The sequence below is a fragment of the Chanos chanos genome, chromosome 1, assembly GCF_902362185.1.
Source record: "Chanos chanos chromosome 1, fChaCha1.1, whole genome shotgun sequence".
In the NCBI taxonomy this organism is placed as follows: domain Eukaryota; kingdom Metazoa; phylum Chordata; class Actinopteri; order Gonorynchiformes; family Chanidae; genus Chanos; species Chanos chanos.
In genome coordinates, this window is record NC_044495.1 from 32,608,824 (window position 1) to 32,636,822 (window position 27,999).

At 41.9% G+C, this 27,999-nt stretch overlaps 3 protein-coding genes and 1 non-coding gene across 4 annotated transcripts in view; all 4 read right to left on the reverse strand.

Moving 5' to 3' along the window:
* Positions 1 to 2,337, reverse strand: part of LOC115819187 (alpha-1,3-mannosyl-glycoprotein 4-beta-N-acetylglucosaminyltransferase B) — a 34,864-nt gene extending 32,527 nt beyond the window's left edge. The window contains exon 1 of the mRNA XM_030782781.1: positions 1,826 to 2,337. Within this exon, the coding sequence (XP_030638641.1) occupies positions 1,826 to 2,337 (512 nt within the window). The remainder of the gene's footprint in view (positions 1 to 1,825) is intronic.
* Positions 2,338 to 4,789: 2,452 nt separating this feature from the next.
* Positions 4,790 to 6,910, reverse strand: LOC115816437 (saxitoxin and tetrodotoxin-binding protein 1). The gene is made up of 6 exons (XM_030779393.1): positions 6,688 to 6,910; positions 6,202 to 6,344; positions 5,968 to 6,032; positions 5,609 to 5,719; positions 5,244 to 5,342; positions 4,790 to 4,984 (listed from the first exon to the last, which is right to left on the reverse strand). The coding sequence occupies exons 1-6, from the start codon at positions 6,799 to 6,801 to the stop codon at positions 4,920 to 4,922; spliced, it is 597 nt and encodes a 198-aa protein (XP_030635253.1). The 5' UTR covers positions 6,802 to 6,910; the 3' UTR covers positions 4,790 to 4,919.
* A 12,530-nt stretch (positions 6,911 to 19,440) lies between these two features.
* On the reverse strand, positions 19,441 to 23,393 carry mmp17b (matrix metallopeptidase 17b). Its single transcript, XM_030782889.1, has 10 exons — positions 23,223 to 23,393; positions 22,828 to 22,960; positions 22,257 to 22,410; positions 21,883 to 21,991; positions 21,628 to 21,805; positions 21,222 to 21,402; positions 20,742 to 20,815; positions 20,438 to 20,587; positions 19,928 to 20,173; positions 19,441 to 19,775 (listed from the first exon to the last, which is right to left on the reverse strand). Exons 1-10 carry the CDS (start codon positions 23,391 to 23,393, stop codon positions 19,441 to 19,443), a joined length of 1,731 nt encoding a protein of 576 aa, XP_030638749.1.
* A 3,796-nt stretch (positions 23,394 to 27,189) lies between these two features.
* trnaa-ugc (transfer RNA alanine (anticodon UGC)) lies at positions 27,190 to 27,261 on the reverse strand. Its single transcript has one exon. It is a non-coding gene; the product is annotated as a tRNA-Ala (tRNA).
* Positions 27,262 to 27,999: the final 738 nt, after the last annotated feature.

Sequence of the window (27,999 nt, forward strand, 5' to 3'; positions counted from 1 at the left end):
GGGCTGACTTCGACAGCTTCTTGTAGGCCTCTGTCCTATTTGCATTACTGGCATCCACTGTAGAAACCAAATTTAGCAAATGGCAAGCACACCGATGATGCTTCGGCAGTTGGTACTGAAGGCCATCGTCTTCAGCCATAATGTCTTCAACACTGATGAATTCTGCTTCCATCTCCTCATTATCAGGCCCATCATCTTGAGTTTCTTCTTCCTCAGTTACCTCTTCAGCAGTAACATTGTTGTTTTCATCTTCTCAAAACATGAAATGTTTTTATGAAGTTTGAACCATTATCAGTTGTGGTTCTGACTATTTTCTCACGGATTTCATACTCTGAGTGTATGTCATTCATCGCACGTGTCAAGGCATTGAATGTATGAGTGCCCTTCAACTGCCTGCACGCAAGACCAACAGAATGCCTCTTAAAACTGCTGGGATCCAGCCAATGTGCTGTAACTCCAATAAAACTCCTTCTCCTTGCAGTCCAGCAATGTTGTGGCAATGTATGCAGTCTTCCTCATTGCTTTTTTCACCTTCATCACTGCCGTGGCTTTATCAATCTTGCGCCGCACAGTGGTTCGAGACAGGACAGTGCAGTTTGGCTGTAGATCTTGGATAAGGCTTTGGAATGACTGCTGTTCAACAAGAGAGAAGGGCTGGAGACCCTGAACTATAAAGTTGAGTACTGCATTGTCAACACGTTTCTGAGAGACTTGCTTTGTTTCTTCAAGCTTCATCTGTTTGATATTTGAGGAAGATGTCCCAGCCTCAGCTTTTCTCTTGCAGGCAGTTGTAGTCAGTTCACAATATTTTTTCAGGTGACATCCATGCTTCCTCTATAAAAGACAGTGTATAACTTCAGTTAAATAGACTGTAGGCTAACTCAGATTGGTGATAAAAGGATAAACACTTCATGTTGTAGGCTAGCTGACATGTGAAACAGCTGAATGACCCTCGCTTATGGTCTGCCTCTGTCACCATATTCGTCACACGTTCACAAACATATTACTTGCGATTTTCAAGTCACATCTCGGCGAATATGATTGTATAAATGAGCAGTGAGCACTACATCACAGCCACCTACAAAAAAAGCTAGTGCGTGAACACGTATGGGAACAAGTTAGCTTGAAAACCGGTTGAGACATAACATTGGTCCCAATAATACAACTTGGCAGGAAAATCCATAGAAATTCATTAAAAAGTCGTTTGACCAACCATAACATAAAATCTGCAACCACTACAAGCAGAGACAACTTTGTTTAAAATGTTTACTGGAATTAAACAAATGTTTACAACTGCCAAGTTCAACTGTTCCAAAAATGCAGCATGCACTGAACTTGACTGACAGCGTAGGAATAATTTACTGTAATTGTTTTTTCTCCTGTGATGAACACAATATGGCCTATTGCATTTTAGAAAAGAAAATTTGTCCACTGAATTCAAAGTGATGCCTCCAAGTAATGAGTAACGACAACCTTCATAGAAATGTAGTGGAGTCAAAAGTACAGTATTTGTCTTTCAAATGTAGTGGAGTAAAAGTCATAAGTATCCAAAAAAGTGATACTCAAGTAAAGTACAGATACTCGAAAAATATACTTAAGTACAGTACTCAAGTAAATGTACTTCGTTACTGTCCACCCCTGCATATATGGCAACTGTAGGAGAGGGCTTACTGCCGAATGAACCTTCATGCGCTACTCACATATGCCTTTGCTTGGATCGCTTTGTTGATACCAAAGGAAACGAAGAAAGTCTCTATGGTCTTCTCTTACAGTGAAAGTATGAAACATCTGTTCAACGTCCACAGTAACTGCAACAGCTTCCTACCTGAACTGGATCAAGACACCCAGCAGGTTGTTAATTAAGTTGGGGCCAGAGAGGAGCATGTCATTGAGGGAGACACCCTGACACTTTGCACTGGAGTCGAAAACGACTCTTATCTGGCCCGGCTTCTGTGGAATGGTGGGCTCTATGAGTCTGTCTTCTGCTGCTGACAGGAGCTGGAACTGATGATGCACGTACTGGTGCGTTCTTTCGACAGCTTCATTACTGATTGACTCTCCATCGCCTTTCTCACTTTCTACTGCAATTGTCTCAAGTACACTGGCTTCAGCAATGGCCGCTGCCACTTCCTTTTCATGCTGTAGAGTGTTCAGTCTTGCTTCTACTCGGGCCTTTTCAACCATAGTTTCTGACTCTAGTTTTGCATACTCTGTCTGTGCGTTAGCTGCTTCTACTTTGGCGTGGGATGCTGCAGCCACTCTGCTGGCTGAGGAGGTTTTAGATCCCCTTGATGACATGGAGGCTACTGACTTTGTCTCAGCAGAGGATAGTTCCATGATTCCTTGACGCTGCTCTGATATGACCCTTAAGCACTGCGTAGGCAGGTAAGTCAACGGAAGGAGACGTTTGAGCTGAAGACCACTTCTCTTGATTTCATTGGCCTGCTGTGAGACTGCTTTTTTACTGTTCAGTCCTCGCTATGCGCCTGTTCGCAGTAGTTAGACAGACAGCTAACAGCTTGCAAAGAACATCAGACTCAGTGTTGCAGTTCAGAGGTTTACTGAATCCTTCTGTAAGGTACAAGTTTTTTTGTAAAAAAGAAAAGGTTCACCAAGGCACACAACCGATAAAGACAAGTGTTGGATTAGAACTCGCTTGCTGCATATAAAGCTTGTGAACTTCATTGTAAACAAACTAATGCAATTTACACATCCTGTTTCCCTTACACAACCAATTATGTCAAATTAAAATACTAGAGGTCAATGCACTCTGACAGTATTAATTAAAGCCATTAGGTGACGCTAAAATACTAGCGAAATAATAGATGCTAGCACACTCCGATGACATGATATACCTTTCAAATTTCAATTAATTATGTTTATTACCTCAGAAAAAATGAAATCTTCAGAAATTTTCAGAAAGTTATTATTTCAAGGAATAATTTTAGTTTCATGAAAGGTAGGAATATAACATCACAGGCCTCTATGAAGATTTGTGTCAAAAAGGAACAATTAATTTCTCCCTCTAATCAGCATTAACGTGCATCTCCATTTCTTGTTATGTCACTGTTGGGCAGTGATAGTCAGTTCATTACTTTTTCTATAGATTGCAAATATGAAGGATTCATTTGCTGTGTTACCTGGTTTCACTGGATGAATGTGTTCAAGTATTGCAGAAATATTACTTCATGATCTGTAATCAGCCCCTAGGTCTACCAGTTAGACCTCTGTAATTCAGTTAGACAACCACCAACACTTAGGACAGGGATGATTAGAGCATGCTTGTTAAAGAGACAGAGTCTGGATGAGGTTAATCTGATTAATCAGGAAGTGTAAGCACACAATACACTTCAGCCACTGGCCCAGCTTGACTGTTTTTATTGACCAGAATGTTCTGTTACTCTATCCTGTTACAAAAAAAAGATTACACAGAATCATGCAATGGTGGAAATACCAGAATTACAAACCTGTACAAATAAACTCATTGGAGCTGGAACCAAAATTTGATGCATGGGGAAATTTTGTAAACCTTTTCTTAAGCAGAATTAGAATGGCATTAGATGTTTGTTTTGCCAAAGAGCTGTTTTCCAAGGACAAACAAAAAAAATCAATAATGACCAACATCCAGAGTACTTTTACACACTGGGCTGCATTTCTTTATTTTAACTCTCATTTACCTAAGTAAGTGTATGCAACAGTCAAGATTAAAAACCAAATTTTATGAATATGTATCAGAGGAAGTCATCTGAATGTTAAGATTAATGTATGAAAATTGTCATAATTCTATCACAGGGTGAAAAAAAGTAGGTCAACAGAATCAGAATCAGAGACAGAATCTGCCATAGGGAGGCAGAAATGACTGTCTCCAGTTAACCTGCTTTATGGATTATATATACACATATATAAAATACTTACCTAGCCAGCCCCATTTGACTACACTGTAAAATGTTTAAAATTTTGTTCTCTTGAACATTGTTTCAAATTTTGTAGTCATACTATTTGGACATATTTTTGGACATTAAAAATTTCACATTGCAGCATGTTAATTAATTCTTATCATTATTTTTTTTTTGTCTTCATGAAAGACATTTGGTTTCCAAAATACCTCAGCTGTTCAGCTTGAACTCTCATACTGTCACGATCATTTCAAGATTCAAGACACTCTGACTTGAATTTTCAGAAAAGTTGAGCAGGAGTGGAAAATATTGTCATATCCAGTTGGTGATTTTTTGTTTTTGAACAGGGGGGATGGTCCAATGGTCACTGACATTACTCTATAGAGCAGGAGTTTTCAACCTGATGCCCCAGTGGGGTGATGCTCCAGTAGTAGGGCAGGATCTTGTGTATCCTGAACAAGTCCAGGCAAAAAGCTTCAGTGAGCTGGACTGGTCTCTTTCAATGAATCACAGTTCGTCCCATGTAAAATGTGGAGATGAATGCCTGTACAAATGGTGTAGGACTATGTAAAGATGGGTTAAGTGTTGTTCATTTTGATGAAAAAGTGCAGTGGTCCAGAGCCCTTTGTCTGAATTCGCTTTTCTGCTGTATAGGATGTTTAGTAGAGTATGAATATGTTCTTCATTACCTTTTTAGTTTGTTTGTTTTTTTGTTTTGAGGTGCTGACTATCCTTGGGTTTAGGCTTAATTTGTTAAGAAAAATTACCCAAAAACAAGCAAAGTTTTCAGATGGGATATTACATAAAGTGTTCCCTTGACATTTCTTCAAAATATCTTAAATAAACAAAATACAAACCATAAGAAAGAAAGAAAATAGGAATGGACTCAAATATAGAGGTATTAATTTCACTTTATTAGCAAATGTTCAAAACCTCAACAACAGTGGTTACTCTTTACAGTAACAGAGCTTCCTAAGTAAATACCACAGTAAACTACTTCACCCCTCTGTCATTTACAGCATTTTAATGATGATGTTGACCTTCGCTTGACTTAGAATCAGATGTGCTGTCCTTTATCTTGCAAAGCTCTGCAGAGTTGAAAACAAGAATGAAGACAAGTTAGAGGAAGAAACTGAATGAATGATGGTGTGAATGTAATCCACATCTGTGTGTCAGCTTAAAAACGCAACGGTCACATGGCCAATAATTTCTACTGAATATTCAGCACAAGCCTAACAGGTTAAGATGATGAATCCAAACATTTATCATTCCATTCCACTGAACATATATTTCACTCTGAACCAATTCAGTAGATATTTACAGAATCATGTCATAGCACCGAGTTACCTGTGACACCATTATAGGTGAATGAAGGCGCTCCTTTGTATCCAAGACATTCTGCTTGCTTTTGAAATGTGTCGAATGTTGCATCTTTACCCTCTCTCACTGTGAGTCAAAAGAAGTCAAAGATTTAGGTAAATAATACATGTAATCTGCATTTAAGTCTAAATAGAGATCTTTACTTTAAAAAAAGAAAGGAATATTACTGGAATTTTTCAGATTTCATTTGAGCATTATGAATACTTTTAGTCTCAGTCAGCACTAACCACACTGCTTACAGTGTAACATAATTATGCATAATATCAAGTACATGTATGAATAATCTGACTATCAAAACTGCGGAGGCAGAATATCTGAAAATGTTAGTATACCGAACAAATAAAGCGAGTTGATTGTTTGTCCCGCTGCATCACTTTTGAAAGACATGGTGAGACAGTCGGAACAAGATGGCAGAAAAATGCCTGTTGATGTCACATTTTTCTCTGTGGACAAAACAGAAGAACAAAATCCTTCAATGTCCTTAACTGTATTCACCTCAGTCAGGCTAGCACCATGCAGCTGCTAGCTGAGAATAAGGTAAGTCTTATGAAGACATTATGAATTTACATTTTATTTTACAGTTACTCTTTTTGTCTTTTTTTGAGGAATATGCTTTTAGGAATGTAAAGAGAGTCAGGTGGAGCATTGCAGGCATATCCTTTAACTGGACAAGTTTCTAGTTTCTACGTACCGCTTGCCAAAAATGTGCCATTTATGACGGTGGTGTTGGTAGATGTAAATTCACACAGTCCACCTCTGAAGGAAATTTAAGAACACGTTGTCCACAAATGTAAAACATACACGTATGTGACCTCAAAACAGGAACTACTTAAATGTTTTACTTGAATAGAAAATTCATATTTACTCCCTGACATGAAATTTTAAGAGCTATCAGTACTTTTAAAGGCGTTAAGAAGAGGCTTACATCATGTTTCCTTGGCTGAGGGGAAAAGTGTCAGGTACCGGTGAGGGTTCAAACGCCATCCACGAACTGTTCACCTTTTCCAAAATGGTTGTGAACAGCTGGCCATCTGAAAATCCCTGAGTAAAGATCCACTTTCCCATAATCTGTGAAATATTAGTAAATGAGACAACACAAAAGGCACTCACTTCTCTGGTTTTAGGACAGACATTGTTCTTTTTTGCTGGTGCATCATAATCAATCGTGAAATGGGTGTCTGTTGTTTTTTCTTGTTTAAGTAGCAACATGGTCAACTGAACTTGACCTGGTTACTTCATATTGACGGTATTATATGGCTACACGCAATTCAAATTACAGGGTTGTCTGTGCAGAGTTATCGTCAATACAAAATTTCTCCTCAGAAGCTAAAAGGTCAGATGAGGAACAATTCGTTCTGACTTTGCTACACGGAAAAGGACAAACCTGTACAAGGTACAAAAGAGAACTCACTGAAGTATAGTCGTCATGATAGGCAATCGGTTTCACGAGTTCTTCGCAATCCAGCGGCGCAGCGTCGGTAAAGGCCAAAAGACCAAGAAGTGCAATGGCGATCTGGGTACGCATGGTGTTGGTATACAGGAATGACTGAACCTACCTCAGCCGCCTGACGGTTACATGCGCCTTTTATTGGCCTTACTCTGTCCTCTTGCATTAAACCAGTTTCCCCAAAATGATGCAATAGTGATCGTTGGCTAAGAGCACTTACGGATAAGAGAATGTAGGAGTTGCTAGTATTTGCGAACTAGTGAGTACACACGGTAAAGGTTTTTCTGTTTATTTAAACCAAATACCGATCTTTAGAGACAGGACTACGTGTAGGCTATTTATTCAATTTCATTCTCTTATCCATTTTATTATTTCAATCTCCTGCCTTTTCCTTTCCTTTTCCTTTTCAAGGAATACAATGACAGACTTAAGTGAAACGCAACGGCCCAAACACTCAAAATGGATGTAATCAGGGAGATCTTGGATCTATTTGCTGACACACAATTTATTATCGATTAGGGTATATCAGACGAGTCCAAAGCGATCCAAGGGCGAAGTCGAGTGTCCACAGTGATAAGTAAAGTCAAGATGAAACGAATACCAAAATCCAAATCGCTATACAAAATTAAGTCAAAACAATTAAAGTCATACGCGGGATTAAGAGGCATGGAAGAGAGTTGGCTGGGAGCAGGTGTGACAAAGAATCGTCGCACAAGGAGCTGTAGCGCATTCGTTGATGTATTCATACCTTCATATACGTGTTCGTTAATTCATTCAGCGGTTTCATTTTTTTTTACTCGTTTTACAGTAATTTTAACATATTTTCCTATCTATCTATCTATCTATCTATCTATCTATCTATCTATTGTTGGAAAATTATTACTCTCCTTTAAGCTAACCATAGTAACCATGATAAACAATGTAACCACAATGTATTCATTATTATAGGGGTGAATCAATGTAATCATTTATATTAAAAGTTATAACTATACAATCTTTTGTATTACATTAAATATCACGTTCTCTGTGTTCAAAAAGAAGAGGTCAGTGAGGCTCTTAAGGACTGCCTGTGAGATAAGGAAGGAGCCCCTGCCAGAGTGTTGTTGTCATTAACAATGCAGGCAGATGGCGAAATGTTCAAGGTCTCATGGTACGTCTTAGCAGGGCAGTAACTATTGGTGACAACTTATGCTAGGAGTAAAAGGTGCTAGAAAATAATGATGATAAGAGGAGTCTGTGAAGACCGGCTGGCCGAGGTGCCCTACATACAAAGAGACTAAGGAATGTGTATTTTTTTAAGAAAACGTGTATAAAGGCCGGTGCTTTGTGAAATGGAGTCAGTCACTCCCCGGGACCTGACTCAGTTTGTTGTATGTCTTTTGAACTATACAATAAACTTACACTGCATCTGACTCATTGTTAGACTCCTGTTGTTTTGTCTCAGAACAGGTATCGTGTGGCGTTGAGACTCAGTCCCATTTGGCCCAGGCTGAGAATTTCACCCACATTTGAGTGGCGAGCCAGCCAGGAGAGGCACGGGGAAGCCGACAGCTTGGACGGATCTGCTCCTTGGATCGACGGTGGCCACATACAAAAGGTAAGCAGAGCCTTTTTCCAAAATTCTGCATAAAATTGTCAAGATCAAGAGCAGTGGATCCGCCCAGGCCAAGGCATTATCTAGCCTCTCCTCTAAAAGAATCTAAATTATAGTAGAGTCCGATGCAGTAATGTGTGAGTGTGAGATTGTGTGTGTGTTACTAACTTTCCTGTGATGTTTAAGTAGAAGCTGTTTACACTGCATGTGCTGAGGGACCGATGTATGGGAGAAGGTGTCTGTTTTTGTTTGGGTGCGCTTCCAGTAGAAGCTTGGTAGCTTCCCGAAGGGCTCTGGCTTGGTGTATACCGGGCGGGAGCAGATAGGGGGGCTATCCGCTGGAAGCGGACTCCCATCCGAGGCTGTCTGGGAGGTGACGTATTGCACGGTACCTGCTTCCCGGGCCTCGTACAAGCAGACTGGGGAAACCTTGCGGTGTTAACAACCAGTCTGCTTCGGTAAGTATCCAGCCCTCTGTGAGTCCCCTTGGGGCAACGCACGCCAGAGGGTGGTCTGGGGCCAACAGACCTTAAATGGGGCCCAGTCTTCTATCGGTGATTAGCACCACTCACACAACAGCACACATAAACACCATCCTGTGGATACCGCTCTCATTGTGTCGAGGAAGTGTATCAGTGGGAGGTTTGCACGGGCAGGAGGGGTGTAGATAAAATCTAGGTTAGCTAAGGGGCCCGCTTGGGACGGCAACCTAGTAGTCGCTAAGGGGCCTGTTTAGGACGGCGACTTAGAATAACACCAGACTAGCTAAGGGGCCTGTTTAGGACGGCAGTCTGAGTAGTTATCAGAAGATAGACTTGCTAAGGGGCCCAGTTGGGACAGCAGTCTAGCAGTCACTAAGAAGTTTATGAGACAGTGACGCTAAACAATAAAGAGAAAACAGAAAAAACCAAAAAAATTTTGTGTGTGTATGTATGTGTGTGTGTGCGCGTATGTAGATATATATACTTATGTTATTTAGACTGATTAAGGGGCCTACGGGACGGCAGCATTTTTGTGTTTGTCTGTCAAGTCTAGATTTGCTAAGGGGCCCGTGAGGGACGGCAATCTAGCTGCTGCTAAGGGGTTTACACGACGGTGACCTTGTGAGAGTGAGTGAGTGTGAATGTGCCGGCAATTGTATGAATGAGTAAACGGTATGAACGGCGAGTGAATCGTATGTGTTGAGTAAAGTGAGAGAGTGGATAGGAGTGGAGAAGAAGTCAAGAAAAGCATTGATTAAAGTGGTAAATGCTGAAATTAATATAGTTGTGAGCGTTGAAGAGAGGTATCTAATAGAAAATATTCCGGTTGTTAAAATAAGAGTTGCGTTTAAAGCGGCATTTTTAGAACCGGGGAGAGAAGGACGCGGAGTGCGCGAAAGAAGTAATAACTGTCTTCAAACAGTGGAAATTTATGTGGGATGTCATGTAATTTGCAGTACCCATAAGGTAATAGTAGTGTAAGAATTAAAACTGTTGGGTGCATTATCCGAGGGTTTTTTATGAGACGTAGACAAGTGTAAGTTATTTCAGCGGGTGCCATGGGGAAGCGCTAGGACCTCCCTAAACATTGCTAAGTGTGCACATTGAATAACACTTGTTTCGCTATCAGCCCCAGTCTAAAGAATCACTGAGTAATGTTAAATGTCTATGCTATAGCAGCAAACATCCATTTGTGAAGAGTACATGTGAAATACCAAATAAATTAAGCAGTAAACTTTGTGTGTGATAAAAACGCGGACTACTTAATCTTTGTTACGTGTATTACTAGACGCAATCGCCGTTTTTGATCAGTTAAATTTAAAAAGACTATGTAGAAACGTAGGGAATTAGGACACGTTTTGGTTAAAGCGTGCGTATAAAGATTTTAACAGTATTAAAACACTGGCAAAGTGACCGGCTGATCGAACTAAAGCTTTGGCAAATTACTAATTGGTAAATTTATAAAAGGTGCTACTTAACGTGGACTGTATATTTACGGAGGCTATGGAGTGCTAACGCGTTGCAGCCGATATTAAAAGTCTCTATAGAAACCCAGAAAAAATTGTAATCGTACCGTTAAGTCCATTATCAGGGGTATAAGAAAATTAATGTATTAAAGGTCCAGGAAAAGCAATTGGTCAGTCCCAGATTGTGTATAACTGTAAGCTCGCGCAGAGACAGGGACGACAAGCCAGAACTATTGAAATCAACTTAAAAACGTGTATCAGTGATTAATAACATGAAAAAAGCCGTGATGAGCAAAAGCATGAATACACCTAAAGACTTAGTCATTCAAAAACACCCACAACACCAAGCCCAAATTTTAAAGTGCATGAAAAAATGGAATAAAAGAACAGTTGGAGATCGCCAGTGGCCGTTAGAGGGTACGTTTGACTTTGCATGCTGTAAAGAGGTAGAAACTAATATAACACATTACAAAGCGGGAGACACTAGTGATAAGAGGATAGGAAAAAAGCAGAAGGAAAAAGAGGTTCTTGGTTGGTTTATGCAAACAGGGACAGCGTGTAGGCAGTCAGCTAGAAGGGCTGGGGAAATGCAAAATACACATAGAGAGGTGCAGGATGAGAGAGAATGTGGGAAAATAGTAGATAGGCAAGAATCATTGTCTGAAGCAAATGTCTGCACACCACCAACAGCCCCCACTTGGTCTTCATCACCCCCATCTCACTCAGCTGACAAGAATCCACTGAAGGCAGGACCATACGTCTTACAGACAGGGCAACCCCAGGAAGAAAGAAGGATGGAAACAGAAATAGAGCTGGAACCAATAAGAGGGACTGTCAAACTTGCATGGAATCCCATAGACACCCATACAGATGCGGACGCACACACCCATACAGGCATTCCACTACGTGCAGGCACACATACACACACACGCACCCACACACACACAGGCATGCACGCATACCCAAGCACACATACACACAGAGGCACACAGACACATGCAGACTTCACAGACAAGCAGGAAGAGGGGGGCTACATCTGGAAGGAGTGGAGACAGAGAGGAGCAACAGGAGGCACACACACTGACGGAGAAAGAAAATATATGGAGGACCCACAAGAGAGGGCAGACAAGGAGGAGTTTCACAGACTAGTGGATACGCTTCCTGCGGATATGGAGAAGCCTCAAAGGTCAATGCTTATCAACCCAGAGGTGTTAATGGACGAGGGATACACAACTTCCACGCCAAAGCACCGGGACATGAGCTGCAGAAGGAGGACAACAGAGCCGCCCACAGGGTCAACCTCCATGGAGAGATTTGTGTCTGGAAAATTATGGATAGAGGGAACCGAAGAGGCCCGAGAAAGAGGAAACAGAACTAACCAACAATATCAACATCTACTTGAAGAATTTGGCAGGACGGAACGGAATATTAATCGCCATCTTCAAGACATGACAAGATTAACAGAAACATCAGAAACCGGAATGGAGCTGAGGAGTGGGCGCAGAGTCAACACAGTGCCGAGGGAACAGATGAAGCCGAACGACGAGGAGGAGGAGGAGATCGAGATCCAGGCACCACTGATTGTGAAGAGAGACAGAGAGCAATACGTGCCATGGTCATTTATGGACATGCAAACCCTGGCCAGCAAACTGCCTCCGTTGACTGAAGGGGCCAATAAGTGGATCGTGGCCTTAGAGGAGTTCACAGGAGGAGTGAGGCTGGCACTGGGTGATGTCAAGGCTTTATTAATGCATACGGCAGGAAAACAAATAGCCCATGAGATTTTCGACGAAGCAGAACTACCACAATTGGCCGTTAGCAATATTGCAGATCAAGTAGGGTTTAATGGTCATAGAAGGAGGATTTGGGCTACAGTAAGAAAACAATATCCAGAAAAGATGGATCCTTCAAAACTAGAGGGGGAAACATTAAAAGATGACGAGTGCCCATTGAGATTTCTGCATGCCTTTCAACGAAAGTGGAGGGAAGAGACAGGAAGTCCGTGGAATGCTAATGCTACCACTGCAAGTTTATTTAAAATGATGGTTAAAAAGAGCATGCCACCTGAGGTGCAGCAGAAATTAGATAATGTGGTGGGGCTGCTGAAAATGGATTGGGCGATGTTTTCTGAACATATAGTCCATCACGTGGAACAACACAGAAAGGAGCAGCGGAAGCAGGAGGAGGAGTCTAAGCGGCTGGCCAACAAATTGACTCAGTTGCAAGTAGGACAGCTCACAAAGGATACCAAAGGCAAAAAGAAAGAGGAGCACGTCCAAGCACCTGTAGTGACAGCTATACCACAAGTGCTATCACCGCCTCAGACGCCCCCTGCTCCAGTACTAAATCAGCAACAATCAATGCCACCCACACACATGTATCAACCTTCTACAGTCACAAACCCAGCCATGGCCTTACCATCAGCCACACCCACAATCCAAGTGCATGTGAATTCACTCCCGTATGGTTACAAGCCGTCAAGAGGACGGGGCAAAAGACAAAGAGGAGGATACAGAGGCCCGACACAAAGCTGGGTACCCTCCACAGAACCAAACATACCCCCCACAGAGCCAACAACCAGGACCACAGCCGTATAATTCCTGGCAAGCACAGCAGGGCCCATCGCAGCCTGGACAACAGCAGCCACAAACCCCCACTCAAACAAGCAACGAATTGTGTTGGGGATGTAACCAAGTAGGGCACAAGAAAAGAGAATGCCCAATCAATCCGTGGACAGGCCCGGCAACAGGATTGCCATATTAGGGCTGCCCAGAGAGGCCCAAGGGAGAGCAGATGCTGCCTGTCACCTCACAGCATCCACAAGAACAGCCCACCATACCTGTAATTATAAACCAGAGAGAACATTTATTTATGGTGGATACAGGCGCAACATATTCATGCATTGGTAAAGAGGGCTCAGCTCTCCCCCTTTCAAAGTCATCTGTGAAGACTGTGGGCTTCTCTGGGAGATTACAGGTAATACCATTAACAGAGCCTGTACCCATGCAAATTAATGGCAGAACCATAATTGCATCTTTACTCTACTCAGCCAACACACCAGCAAATCTCATGGGTAGAGACATCCTATGCTCCTTAAAAGCTAAAATAATGTGTACACAAGATGGGATTTATGTCGACTTTCCAGACGAAATTGTGAGGTCTGTGATGTCACTGTCAGCAGCAGAAGAACAATCCCTAAATCAGCCAGTAGCATACTGGCTACGTCTCACACCGCATAATACAGCCCTACAACAACAGTGGATGCTATGGAAACCTTGGGTGCAGGCCCAGCTGGGGAAAGCAACAGACCCAAGATTACCCTTACATTGCACAATGAAGTTTGATGAGGCTCAATCAGATAAAGATTATGAGGAATGTTGGGATGAAGACGTCAACGGACTCCAACCCTATATCATAGGGGAGGACATTTATGTGGGGCCGCAAGGTGCAGCAGCAGCCGTAACCTTACCAGCCCAGCTCCAGCAGTGGTTTCAAGTTAATAACTCTGTGCCTCATGTAACTTTAATGATTGCTGATGGACATGAATCACATGAATTAGGACCTATGATCAAAAAAACATTGCAAGTACAAGATTGGCTTCCAACCGGTAATCCTAATATTCACATTTCTTCGGATAAACAGTTTATTAGGATATCAAATAAGACATATGATCAGAGTGTGACTGAAAAAGTGTTGTTAGATGAAAGAATAAACACTCAATTACCACTCACTGAAGAACAAAACACCCTGTTGCAGCAGGTACCAGCCAATCTATGGACATTACATAAAACAGATATAGGTCTGGTTAGATCTGCACAACCAATAAAAATCAAAGTTAAAGCAGGGGTTAACTTACCATATAAAAAACAATATCCACTCACACCTCAGGCCATAGACGGCATTAGGCCTACTATTGAGGGCTTGGTACAAGCAGGAGTCTTAATCAAAACTAAAAGTCCATGTAATACCCCGATTTTCCCCATCAAAAAGCCGCATTCAAATGATTATAGGTTAGTGCATGATTTAAGGGCGATTAATGCCATAGTTGAAGCGGAGACTCCAGTTGTACCAGACCCTCATACATTGTTGTCAAATATTCCACCGGACACTCAATGGTACACAGTAATAGATTTATGCTCAGCATTTTTTAGTGTCCCCTTACATCCAGACTCACAATATCTTTTTGCATTCACATACCAAGGTCAACAATACACATACACCAGGATGCCACAAGGTTTTTGCGATAGTCCAACCATTTTCAATAGAGTACTTTCTGAGGACTTACAACACATCAATATTGATAGCACTTTAATTCAGTACATGGATGATTTATTAATTTGCAGTCCTACAAAACAGCAGTGTGAAAAAGACACAGTAACTGTCTTATGTGCCCTGGCTGGAGGAGGTCACAAAATCAGTAAGGATAAAATACAGTTGTGTAAACAAGAAGTAGAATACTTAGGTAGGAAGTTGTGCGGTGATAAAAGGTGTATTGCTCCATCACACATAGATGCCATAATTAAAGCTCCACAACCACAGACAGTTGGACAGATGCTTTCTTTTCTAGGTATGGCGGGATACAGCAGACAGTGGATTTGTGATTATGCCCTTAAAACAGCGCCATTGCGGGCTATGATTAAAGCAGCAGGGCAATCAGATAGTGTTACACCTTTACAGTGGACTACAGAAGCAGAGGCTGCATTCCAATTAATGAAAGGTGAACTGCAGTCTGCTCCGGCACTAGGCACCCCAAACTATAGCAAGCCATTCCATTTGTATGTATCTGAAAGAGCGGGTTTTGCTAATGCAGTATTAATGCAGGACACCCCCACAGGTAAGCAACCAATAGCGTACTATAGTACTAAGCTAGACGCAGTAGAACAAGGTTTACCCCCATGTTATCAGGGACTTGCGGCTGCATCGTTTGCATACCAAAAAGCTTCCACCATAACTATGGGACATCCGGTAACACTGTATACATCTCACCAATTACACGCCCTTTTAACCAGTCCACGCTTTGTGTTAAACCATGCCAGGAAGACTGGCTATGAAGTAATTCTTTCAGCACCTGAGCTCACTATTCAACGTTGTACCACTATTAATCCGGCCGCCAGAATGGTACTTCCAAATGAAGGCACTCCACACGATTGTGCCCAAGCCACGGATACCTTTCTCAAGGTTCGTGACGACCTCTTTAACCACCCCATCGATGCTGATCTTACATTATTTGTTGATGGATCATGCTATAGAGATGAAACAGGTAATCATGCGGGCTATGGAATAGCACAATTGAACATCTCTGATTATTCTTTTTCTTCGATACAAGCTAAAAAGCTTAATCAGCCGTGTTCTGCTCAGTTAGCCGAAATTAAAGCTTTAACTGCAGCGTGTACATTTGCGGCAGGAAAACGTGTTAATATTTATACTGATTCGGCCTATGCCTACGGCGTATGCCACATTTACGGTAACATTTGGAAGCAAAGAGCATTCCTGAGGGCTGACAGTTCGCCAATTACACATGGGAGTGCAATTTCTCAATTATTAGAGGCCATGCATCTACCAACCGCCTTAGCTATCATTAAATGTCCAGCTCATCAAAAAACAAACACTATAGTTGCAAAAGGAAATAATTTTGTAGATGAACTGGCCCGTCATGCAGCGGTTGGTACTAAATTAATAGGGGTTCTAGTAGCGGAAGAACCCAGTCCAGCAGGGGACTTAAGCTCTCTTATACAAGCACAAGAACAAGCCAGCGTCTATGAGAAAAGCGTTTGGCTACAAAGAGGGGCAATTCAAACACCAAACGACCCAAATCGGGGTTTATGGAAGGGTCCTGCGGGACATTTCGTGGCACCTGCATCACTCATTCACACCTTAATTAATGATGCGCATGGCCAAGACCATTGCGCAAGGGGGGAGGTTATTAGGCGTATTCAACATGCATGGTGGTCACCCTATTTGTCAGCAATGGTGGATCAAGCACTACATAATTGTACAACATGTGCGGCCTATAATAACAGAAAGGCTTTTTCAGCGCCTATAGGACACATTCCACCACCAGACGGACCATTTAGACATCTCATGATAGATTACGTGGACATGATTGAGAGGGTGCAGGGAAAAAGATACATGCTGGTAGTAGTGGACAGGTTTAGTCGGTGGGTCGAAGCAATACCTACTAAGGGACCTGATGCCAAGTCAGTGGCAAAGTTTTTGTGTACAGAGGTGTTTCCTAGATTTGGAATTCCAGATAACATAAGTTCTGACAATGGACCTCATTTTGTAGCTCAAGTAATGGCAACAGTGACAAAGGCCCTTGGAATAAGGCAAAAGTTTGGGTGTGTTTATCGTCCCCAATCGCAAGGTATGGTTGAAAGAGCGAATGGTGGTTTAAAAGCAAAAATAGCTAAAATATGTGCAGATGGGAAAATTAATTGGGTGGAAGCACTGCCATTAGCACTAATGAGCATGAGAATGCAAACTAACAGAATTACGCATCTAACACCGCATGAAATGCTGACGGGTCGACCCATGCCTTTGCCATATCTGAGAGGACCATACAGAGGCCCTCTGCTTGAACAGTTAGAAAGCGAACTTGCTAATTATGTGCAACATTTAACTGTCATACACAGAACTATGTTTCAACAGGTAAAAGGCGCCACTGAGGGAAGGAGTGCTGAAATTCCAGGGGACCTGCAGAAAATTCAACCAGGCGACTGGGTGTATGTTAAAGTGTTTAAAAGAAAGTGGAGTGAGCCGAGACGTGAAGGACCCATGGTGGGCCTGGTTATGGCTTGGGAACTGGAAAGCAGCACTGATTCGTGTCGGACTGATAATAGGGGTTGTACTGTTGCTTTTGATGTGTGTCACTTGTTGTGTGATTCCCTTAGTTCGATCCATGATCAACAGGATGATAACCACCGCAGCGGGACAGTTTGCAGTGGAGACTGTAGGTGTGGAGAGGAACGCAGATACTGACGAGGAACTGTACGAGGAAATGTCCGGGGCGAAGCAGACGAACAACCCAGGCATCCGGATCTGCATAGTCAACCCACTACCCGCACCGGAGACTCTCGGATACGGTGGGGACGACACAACTCAGATAGGGGATTACTACACGATGGAGCCGGAGGTCGATCATTGTCTTGTCAGTGAAAGGCAGGCCATGTCCTGGCTGAAGTGACCTCATTCGGGTAAAGCCCCTGACAGAATGAGGTTCCCCAATCACACACACAACAGCTCGAATATCACACCACCGGAAACAGAACCATATCACTGTGCTTCGAATGTGCTAGTAACCTCTCCACAGTGATGGCCCTCTACGGTGCGCAAAGCACCTGGGTTGAAGAAGATGACAAGCAGCTTCCAATATACACTTCACTAAATATGTTTGATTATTGTTGTGTATGAGGCAGGTCCCAACAATTGTATTAAGTGCATATCTCATCCAATAGTCAAAACCTTAGTCCTTATAACACTGAAATATTGTATAACCAACTACTGAACCAATATGATATTATGCAAACTGCTGTATTAAATGTTTATGAAATGACTGCTGAATAGGGAAAGAACACGGAGTGGCTTTTACCCACTCCCAGTCAAAAGGGAGGGGATGTTTTCCACCCCGTGTTTATTTCTGCTGATCTGTAATCCTCCAAGTGATAGTCATCGTCTTGATGATCACTGAAGTTCTGATGTGACAGCAATTTGCTGCCCGAACGGGACGATTATGGTCAACAGAATAAGGGACAGTTCCTTCATATATTCTTTATACAAGGTATTATAACCATTTACTAAAACTGCCTTGCAAGGCTAATGTATGGTCAGTTGCATGGGTTTAAATGAATGGCACAAAATGTGTGATGCAAGCAGAACCAGTAAAGAGGGATAGCCTTGCATTGCTGCAATATAACTATTAGTCGAGCTCCCGTATAGTGTGTGACTTATAAGTCACAAAGGGGGGAATGTTGGAAAATTATTACTCTCCTTTAAGCTAACCATAGTAACCATGATAAACAATGTAACCACAATGTATTCATTATTATAGGGGTGAATCAATGTAATCATTTATATTAAAAGTTATAACTATACAATCTTTTGTATTACATTAAATATCACGTTCTCTGTGTTCAAAAAGAAGAGGTCAGTGAGGCTCTTAAGGACTGCCTGTGAGATAAGGAAGGAGCCCCTGCCAGAGTGTTGTTGTCATTAACAATGCAGGCAGATGGCGAAATGTTCAAGGTCTCATGGTACGTCTTAGCAGGGCAGTAACTATTGGTGACAACTTATGCTAGGAGTAAAAGGTGCTAGAAAATAATGATGATAAGAGGAGTCTGTGAAGACCGGCTGGCCGAGGTGCCCTACATACAAAGAGACTAAGGAATGTGTATTTTTTTAAGAAAACGTGTATAAAGGCCGGTGCTTTGTGAAATGGAGTCAGTCACTCCCCGGGACCTGACTCAGTTTGTTGTATGTCTTTTGAACTATACAATAAACTTACACTGCATCTGACTCATTGTTAGACTCCTGTTGTTTTGTCTCAGAACAGGTATCGTGTGGCGTTGAGACTCAGTCCCATTTGGCCCAGGCTGAGAATTTCACCCACACTATCTATCTGTGATTCTAAGTTGCTGACAAAACATATATTCAAGAGTTCTATCCACCAAAAACATATCAGATTAAATGAAATAAAGATGGGATTTTCATATAGCAACTACAAATACTTTCAATGTTTTCCACGTTCTCATTTTGTGGAACCCTGGCAGGCCATGGACTGATACTTTCCTGAGTGACAAGTTTACAAAGGTATGCTAAAGGGGCTCTTTTGAATTGTTTAAAAAAAAGCCCAGCATTTAAAATTGTGAAGCGTTCTTTTGTTTGTTTGTTTGTTTGTTTGTATTTTGACTGATTGATCGATTGAGTTGTGGGTTGATTCATTCTTTAGGCAGGTACTCAGAATACTCCGTAATTCCATGTTTGTTAGGTGATGAAATTTGACAGTCACTGTCACTGTATTCTTATTTCTGTATTAGACCAGACAGAGTGTGGTAGCAGAGCCTCAGTTTATTTCAACTCAGTTTTCAGTGACTTCTGCACTCACGTGTGTTCTGGGTTCTGTGAGAAAAAAGTAATGGAGAGAGAGAGAGAATGTTTTATTTGTGACAGAGGGGAAGACTCAGTTACTCAGTAGTAGTGTGGGCACCAGTAGTAAAGGCAGCATGTTACTCTTGGCTGCTTTGTTTAGGCAGGGACAGTCCCAGTGCTCCTGTATGTCTCTATCTGTGATTTTGTCTTCTTGCCTAATCTGATCAACAGTTCTCTGGCCTTGACTCTCTCGAAGCTCCTGTTTGCCATTGAGAACTGTTAGGGATATGTCACTCAGATCATAAGGGGAAGGCTGTGGGCAGTCCAGCCAGTCTGTGCCCAAAGGGCGGGGATATCCCTCCTCAGGGGTAGAGCCCGGGTATGGAAATTTCCAGTAGGAATGGCCTTTGAAGAGGTAGACAGAGCCTAGTGGGCACATGGAGAAATATCAAATGTTACCTCTCACTCATGTAAAAAAAAAAAGAAAAGAAAAAATACATCAAAGCGCTCAGGCCCTGAAACAAAACATTTGTTTGTTTGTTTGTTTTTTCCTCTCACTCACTCTTTTGGACCCATACCATCATTTTCTGGGATGATTCCATTCACTCCTCCTTCGATTAGTTCCCTCCAGATCTCACTCTCTTCCTCTTCTCCTCCACCTGTACCCTCTTCTCTCTCTGTAATCTGCCCCCAAGTTGCCCCCTCATCAGGGTCCCAGAGTAGACCCTGCAAACTCCCGTCCAGCCCCCCTGGAACCAGCTCAGACAAAGGTTGGGGAAAGCCCTCTTGGAGAGATAGATCCTTGAATAACCAGAACTGTGATCCTGCACAGAAGGGTAACACAAGCAAAACTCAGGAAAGTCAGTCTCCATGCCAGCTTGTCTGTTAGCCAATGCTAACATTGGCTAACAGACAAGAACAACATTTTATGTGTCTCCTGAAATCTGAGAAGAATACAATGTGATTACTGTCTAATTAGGGAATATAGGAAATAAGGAGACGTCATATTGTCCGACGCATCGTCAAAACAAAACAACATGTGAAAATACAGGGGTGGGACGTCATTGTGAGGAGGTGAAAGCACTGACCACTAATGAAGATGATTGCATGGTCAGAATGTCTCTCCAGAACCGCACGGAGGGAGCGTAAAGAGGGCGGAAGCCCTGTCCACAGTCTTCTCACAGAAACGGCCCGTCCTGAAACCAGGCCGCCTCTGCTAACCCTCCACATACTTAAACCTGCAACACGCAGACAGGCAGACATAGATGGGGAGATGAATCTTAAAAACAGGAAAGTGAGATTACCACCAGAGGGCGCTGGCAAACATCCAGTGAGCATACATACAAAGATCTGGGGGAAAAAAAACCACATAAGATAGATGACTTTCTGTACCTTTAAAGAAAAACGTTTCCCCCCGTATCTTAGCCACCGTGTCAAAACTTGTGTTGCAGCGATCCACAGTATGCCTAGAATAAAAGGTGAGAGGGGGAGAGAGAGAGAGAGAGAGTGATGTTAGTGGCACTGTGGTCACAGGAGGGAGGTTGTGCACATTTTGCCTGGAACATGATCTAGTTTATAAATGTACACCCACCTGCTCCAGTGCTCTTTTCCATGTCTGTATCTGTGTGTTGGTCCATGTGTATGTTTGTGTCCATGCCCTTGTCTCAGATAAGATTCTGTCGTCAAATTAGGACTGTCGGTTGGCAACAGGTTGCTCCTTTTTCCTGAATGCGTGCACACACACACACACACACGCACACACAAACACACACAGTCAAATTGTGTAATTAAGAATTTTATGTATCCTATGTGTTTTGGCCATCCAAACCCTTAAAAGATTGTATGTACATGCACAAACACCATGAGACACACTGACCATAGAGAGCAGTTATGTGCTCCAGGTCCTGTGGGCCTAAGCTGAAGTGGAGTGGGTCTCCTAAGGGACCGTGGTAATACGGTCGCATCACTGACCGTCGTGCCGACGAGTGGGACAAGCCAAGGGCGTGACCAAGCTCATGTACCAGCACTGTAAACAAATCTGTGCCTTCTGATGCTGTGTATACACACACACACACACACACACACAGAGTTACTTCATTAGGTCGCAAATATATTGAATGTCTATGTAGGAGGTTGTGTGTTGTTTCATTTCCTTGCTTTTGTTATTTTGGTTAGGACAACCTACAGGAGAGGAGGTACTCTGAGATAGAGAAATGTTGGACCAAATGTGTTTGTGTGTGTGTGTGTGTGTGTGTGTGTCTGTGTGTGTGTGTGTTACCTGGTTGTCTGAATGCCCAGTATTCATCTGCATCCAGATGAACTTCACCTGCTCTGTCTTGATCAGAGGGGAAGAAGGCATGACCAACCGCTCCACCCACGCCATCAAATGGGTAACCATCACCATGTGGACCGTGGAGGAAATCCACCTGTAGATCTGCTCCTTCTGGACCTCCAACCTGCAGGAATTAACCACAGAAATTGGATAAATGCCTGCCTTTAAAGTCAGAGATAAAATAGGCAGTGGTGAGCTTACCTCATGGAATTCTAGCTGTGTTGGCTCTGCCCACACTCTCAGAGAATAGTACAGCAACGTGCGAACCATCTCGCGAGACAGAGCTGAGGAGATGGGATAAGATCGCAGCCTGAAAAGAAAAGAAAAGGTAAAAATGAGTAAAAAATGTTCTGTCATCTGTCATCGGTCTGTCTGGCTACAGATTTGTGAAACACATGCACACAGTCATAAAGCAAAGAAAATTAGGGAAACAACTAGATAAAGAAGATAGAGAATAATAATTTAAAAAACTGCAGAAGTTTTAATCAATTTTAGAGGATCAAAGTCAGGACTTAATAAGGAATCTTATGGGGGAGAGAGACAGAGAGAGAGAGAGAGAAGGCAGTCCAACAAACCTCCAGTTAATGTTTCTGCGTGCCCAAGTGGATGCTGCTCTTTTTATCCTGTGAGTACCCCCATCACTGTTCTGAGTTGAATGCTGATTGGCCTGTGTGTCTGAGTCTGGTAGAGAACAGCGTGGCGTCTGCATCAACTTTGCCGTCTCCTTATCTGAGGTGGAGAGAAAGAAAGGAAATGGAGGAGAAAGAGGAGAATGGAAAATAGAGAGAGTGGAATGAAAGTCACTTGGAACAAATTAAGCCCTGAAATATGACCCATTACTGAAACACCTGAATCAACACACCCTTAATTAGTTAATGGGGATTGTTAGCAAATGGCTACACTGAAAACTATACATTACTAAGGCCTGAGGATTTGAAAAACACTGCTGTCTAGATCAACAGTTACTTAGGCATTCCACCTGAATACTGTCAGATTTTAGCATGCAAGTTTGAGATTAAACTGCAAATCAAATATATTTTGACAATTTAGTTTATAAAACAGATTATCAAGAAGAAATGACTGGAATACTTTTCATTTTAAAGTATGTGTGGGTCAGAATCAAATCTTTTGTTCCTTCTTTCTTACCAACCACTCCTGTTTCCTCCAAACCAGCAAATTTCTGCATGGCCTTCACAGCCTGAGTGACAGCTGTCCAGGTCTGTAGCTGACCAGTGGAGGCATCAGGGGGTGGGAGATACCCATACTTCATCAGCCAATCCTGATGTAGTAACAAGAGAGAGGAGTTTCATATGAGAGGTAAAAAAGTTTGTGGAATGTTTGGATGCAAAAGATTACTTCTTGACAGCCTGTGCATATAGGTCTTCCCCACAGAACAATCATATATTTGTGAAATAAAACCAGAAACCCATGGTTAAATTTTAATTTAGAAAGAACTGGGCAAATTTAATAATCACTCTTTCCCCCGTAACACCCCCCCCCTCCCCCTGCCCCCCACACCATTTCATCTCCCTTCGTCTCACCACAAGTCTCACACTCTCATCTTCTGTGGGCGTGGTGCTGGGAAGAGAGGTAACTGTTACCGGAATCGCTGGAGATGTCACTGGCCTGTCGCCAGCGGTTGTTAAAGAGGCAGTGACTATGTCATCTCCACACACGCACACAACAATCAGAACCAGCAATGCCACCTTCATTCCGTACTCATTATCAAATGTAAATGTTCAAACAACAAACGGAAGCCCCGGTGTTAATGTCGATGATTGGCAACGTTCCCCCTCGACCTGGTGAAGGTAACCTGGTTTTCATTTTGGTTCAATGCATCTCCACTGATGAAGAGTTGGGGACAGACCTCCAGAATCTGTCAGATCCTGAACATGGAATGGGGAAAAGCTTATTTTTAGGCAGATTGCTCATGTATACATGAAGACATGCATCTCTCTCTCTCTCTCTCTCTCCCTTTATACACACACACACACACACACACATATGTGACATACATATATATGTATCACACACACACATACACACACACACAGAATCTAACAATCTTTCACCTCTATGTATGGTACTTAACATTCCATACTGTGTTTTCCCGAGATATTTAGGGGTTTTATGTCTTCTCACATTACACAGTAACCACTGGTGATATATTACAGAGCAAGAAGGGACAGGTGGTTTCCTCCTACATCATAGTGTTATCTCCTCCAAGTGCTTGGCTGTTACCACACTGTTAATTGATAATGGGTGCCTTTATATAGACTTGAGTCTCACAAGGTAAATGTTGTATGTTACCTTTGATAGTTACATTTAGAAAGTAACATTATTTGCCATTTGCACACATAGCCGTCCATTTCCTTAATTGTTTCAGTTATTTAATGACACAGTTATAGCTTAAAAGCACTACTGTTATTGTGTAACTGAATGTGATAAGTGAATACATAAATAAATAAATAAAAACATGGCTATGAAAAATAATGGGACATGGTTCATTTGCAAATGCTAATGGAGTGAAACCAAGGTACATTTAACACATTAACCAGTAAATCTTTTTGATTGCTTATTGTGGTTGTAGAGCAGAATGAGTGACACTAGAGGGATGAAAACACACATATCAGAGGAAAAGCTGGATTTGCATAATAAGAGGACAGGAGGTGGAAGATGAAAGTGTTAGAGAGGGACACCCGAGATTTAATTTCAAAGGAAACGCAAAAAGGGACATGGGTGTGGGGGAGGGGGGGGGCGTAGTTAGGGGATGGAAGGCTTTAATTAAATTAGTGGGTGTCATTTTATTAGAGAAAGAGGCATACACATGCAGACACACACACGCACACACACAAACGCAAAACACATAAAACACACGCCGCAGGAGGGGGTAAAGTGAAAAAAAAGGAAGAAGCAAGGAACAGAGGGGAAAGGAGCTGGTGGCTGAACCAGCAGAATGAAAAGAACATGATTTCTTTTTCCATGGGAGTAATAAAGAAACACAGTAGCAGAGTTTGAGATGGAAAGATCAAAACTGGATGCTGTATGTAGTAAGATACCATGCAGCTCAGCATGCAGATGAGTTGTGTGTGTGTGTGTGTGTGTGTGTGTGTGTGTGTGTTTGTGTCTGTGCCTGTATCCATGCCTGCATCCTCTCTTTACGGTTGAGTAATGAGACAGTGACCCGGTCACTTAGATTTAATGAATAGATTTCTTAATAGTTTCTGGCTCTTCCCTCAAATGCTCATTTCAGTCTGAAGTCACACAGTCAAAAACAACAAAACCTATACACGGGACACACACGCACACACATGGTAAAAGTGCAGATTCCAAAAGTTCACGGAAATTGTCTCATTATAAAGATATTTTCAGTGTATCATTGAGAAGAAATTAAATTTTTCACAAGATTTTCATTTCATTTTTCAAATCAGGATTCTCGTTCCATTCTTAAAACTATCCTAAAATGTTTGCCTTAACCATCATTTCAATAATAGTAACACTTTCCTGTAACCAACATGAAAATAAATATTGGAAATACATTAGACCCCAGCTAAAGATATACAACATTGACCAGAGTTCTACAGATAAGTATGATTTTCTTACCTTCCCTGTGTCTCTCCAACTTCTGTGTCTGTCCTTCTCTCTTACTCGCCCACTCTGTCTCTTATTTCCCTACTCTCTTTCTGAACAGATGTGTCCCTCTCATCTCTGCCTTTCCTCCACCTCCTCCCATGCCCCCTCCCCTCCTCTCTCTCTCTGAGCTTCTACAATAGTCTCTTCAATAGCTTACAACAAAATACTCCCTCATACCATCAAAGTGCATCAGACAGTTGGCCACACAATGTGTATGTGAGTGTACAAGATATCATAAGAAGCTTTAGAGCTCACAAATACACACACACTCACTCACTTTATCCTCCCTTCAGCATAAATCAATTCATTTTAGTGCCATCACATTTTCACTTTATTAATGAAACAGCAGAGCTGTACAGCATGATACATGATTATACAAGTTTCAAGATAATGGATACAATTAAAAAGTGGTGAAAACGTAAAAACAAAACAAAAAAATCTGTTAATGTAAAACTAAAGCTTATAACCGTGGGATTAGTGTGTATCTCTCACTTTCTGTCACTGCGTGTGTGTGTGTGTGTGTGTGTGTGTGTTTGTGCACACGCACACGTCCTTTGAGTGGAGTACTTACATTTGGACACAATCCTCTTAACTAAAGGATTAAAAACATTAAGGACGAAGATTTAAACAGATATATCTCCCTCCAAACGCATTGTTGTGTTTGATCTTCCGTCACATGTTTGTGAGAAGGGCACTAGCCTACTAACCTCTTTCTACTTGACGGAACTAACTCAAAACAACAGTTTCTTCTTCATGAACTCTAAGATACTTCTATGAACTAATAACATCAGAAAAAAGGGGTAAAATTAAAAGAAGGAGAATGGGATGAGAGCAGAAAAATGATCGGATAAGCAGGTTTAGGAATAACTAAAAGAACACATGGAACCTTCCACGTTGCAAATAGTAGAAATTTATGACAGGAGAGAGAGTGACAGATGACTAAAGAGATGAAGAGAGAAAGAGAATGAGAGAAAAGTATATTTCCATATGTGCCGATATCACCGTTGCAGGGCAGTGTTCACCATGGGGGAAAGATTTGATTGGAAAAGCACGTTTAAGATGGTTGGGTTGTGTCGTGTGCTGACTGTTACAGTAAAATTTGACCTAACTGATTGTCTGTCAGTCACAGGGCCAAAGAAAGGGCAAAAACCTTTTAACCAAATAGAACACTGCACAAATCTAAAAGGATGTAGCTGACCTTGGTTTGTTTTTCCAAAGGAGTCCTCTAAAAAAAATTCCTTTTGTCCCAATCAAGAAAATGTCTGGAAAACCAGGAGGGGCATTGTTGGTTCCGTTGTCTTGACAACAGATCTGACCCGCATGAATGCTGTGCAAGGCAGAGGTCAAAGGTCACTGGTGGGAGGGGTGGTGGTGGGACGTATTTTAAGAGTCTCAGAGCAAGAAGGAAATCAACGTGTGAATGGGGTTGTGTGTTAGCTGAAGAATGTCCAAAAGCCGCAAAGAACCAGATGAACAGTCTTGTCTCCTTGACAACTGTGATCCTCCTTTGAGGAACTTAGTAATACATAGAGGTCTTTTGTTGGTCCTTGTGTATGATATCTACATTGCTCACAAGCTGTGTATAGGATTGTTTTCCTCAAGATCACTTACATGTAGAACTACTGAAAATGCCAATGAACAAGTCCTGTCAAAAGACAGATAACAGCTGTTTGTGTCTCATGCTTTTCCATTATGGGTTATTACTTCAGCTATTTTTCATGACATAAGGTCTGTAGTAATGATTGAGATCCACGATGGTAACTATTATGGCAAGATTATTTTTTTTATCATTATTTCTGTGCCAACTACTTTACCTGACCACATGCGTTAACAGAAATTTTCCCGGAATGAAACTCATATTTCCGAATCAAAACATGGAGATGCCGGGGATTGAACCCGGGGCCTCATACATGCAAAGCATGCGCTCTACCACTGAGCTACATCCCCTGATAGTTCCCTGTTCGAAAATGTTCCTTTTAAACAAAAGTTATCCATTGCAACGAAATAAAACACATGTAATTACAGCATGTATAATTTGTAATGGTTATGGAATTTTTACCGTGGAGGCTTAGGGTGTCTCAATTACCACATTAATTTATATCTAACATTACGCCGACATACGACATAAAGATCTTGATACAGCTGATTCCTGATGCCACTGTTTGACAGCTGGCTAAATCGTAAACAATGAGAAGAAACTCCCCAAAACCGGTGCATTTTAAGTTTACGAACTGTCCTAGAAAATGTGTAATTAATTATTATATTCTGGATGTACCGAATGGGCAGCATCACATGTCCGTTTTTCTGGGCTAGCCAGGTATGTCTTTCAGACATTAGCTAGCGACTTGCAGCATTGTGTAGCATTTTTGTTATTAGCATACTGCGGCTGGCTAGTTAGCTAGCTAGCTAGCTAGCTAATCCAGACACAAAGCAAGACTGACGTACAGGCATCTCCCTACCTAAGCTACCGGGCTAGTAAACTCAATCTCAAACATCTCTCCTAAAGTTTGATGAAAATATACAGCGACTGAGCTAAAAATGTCATCCTCAGTTATTTTCCAGAAACAATTAGCTTGTATAATGGAGACACTTGTGCATTCAGCAATCGCCGACATAAGTAAGTTAGTGGATGAGGCTGCTGCTGTTTTCCACTTTAAAATAACTCAAAGTGAATCAGAAAACGGA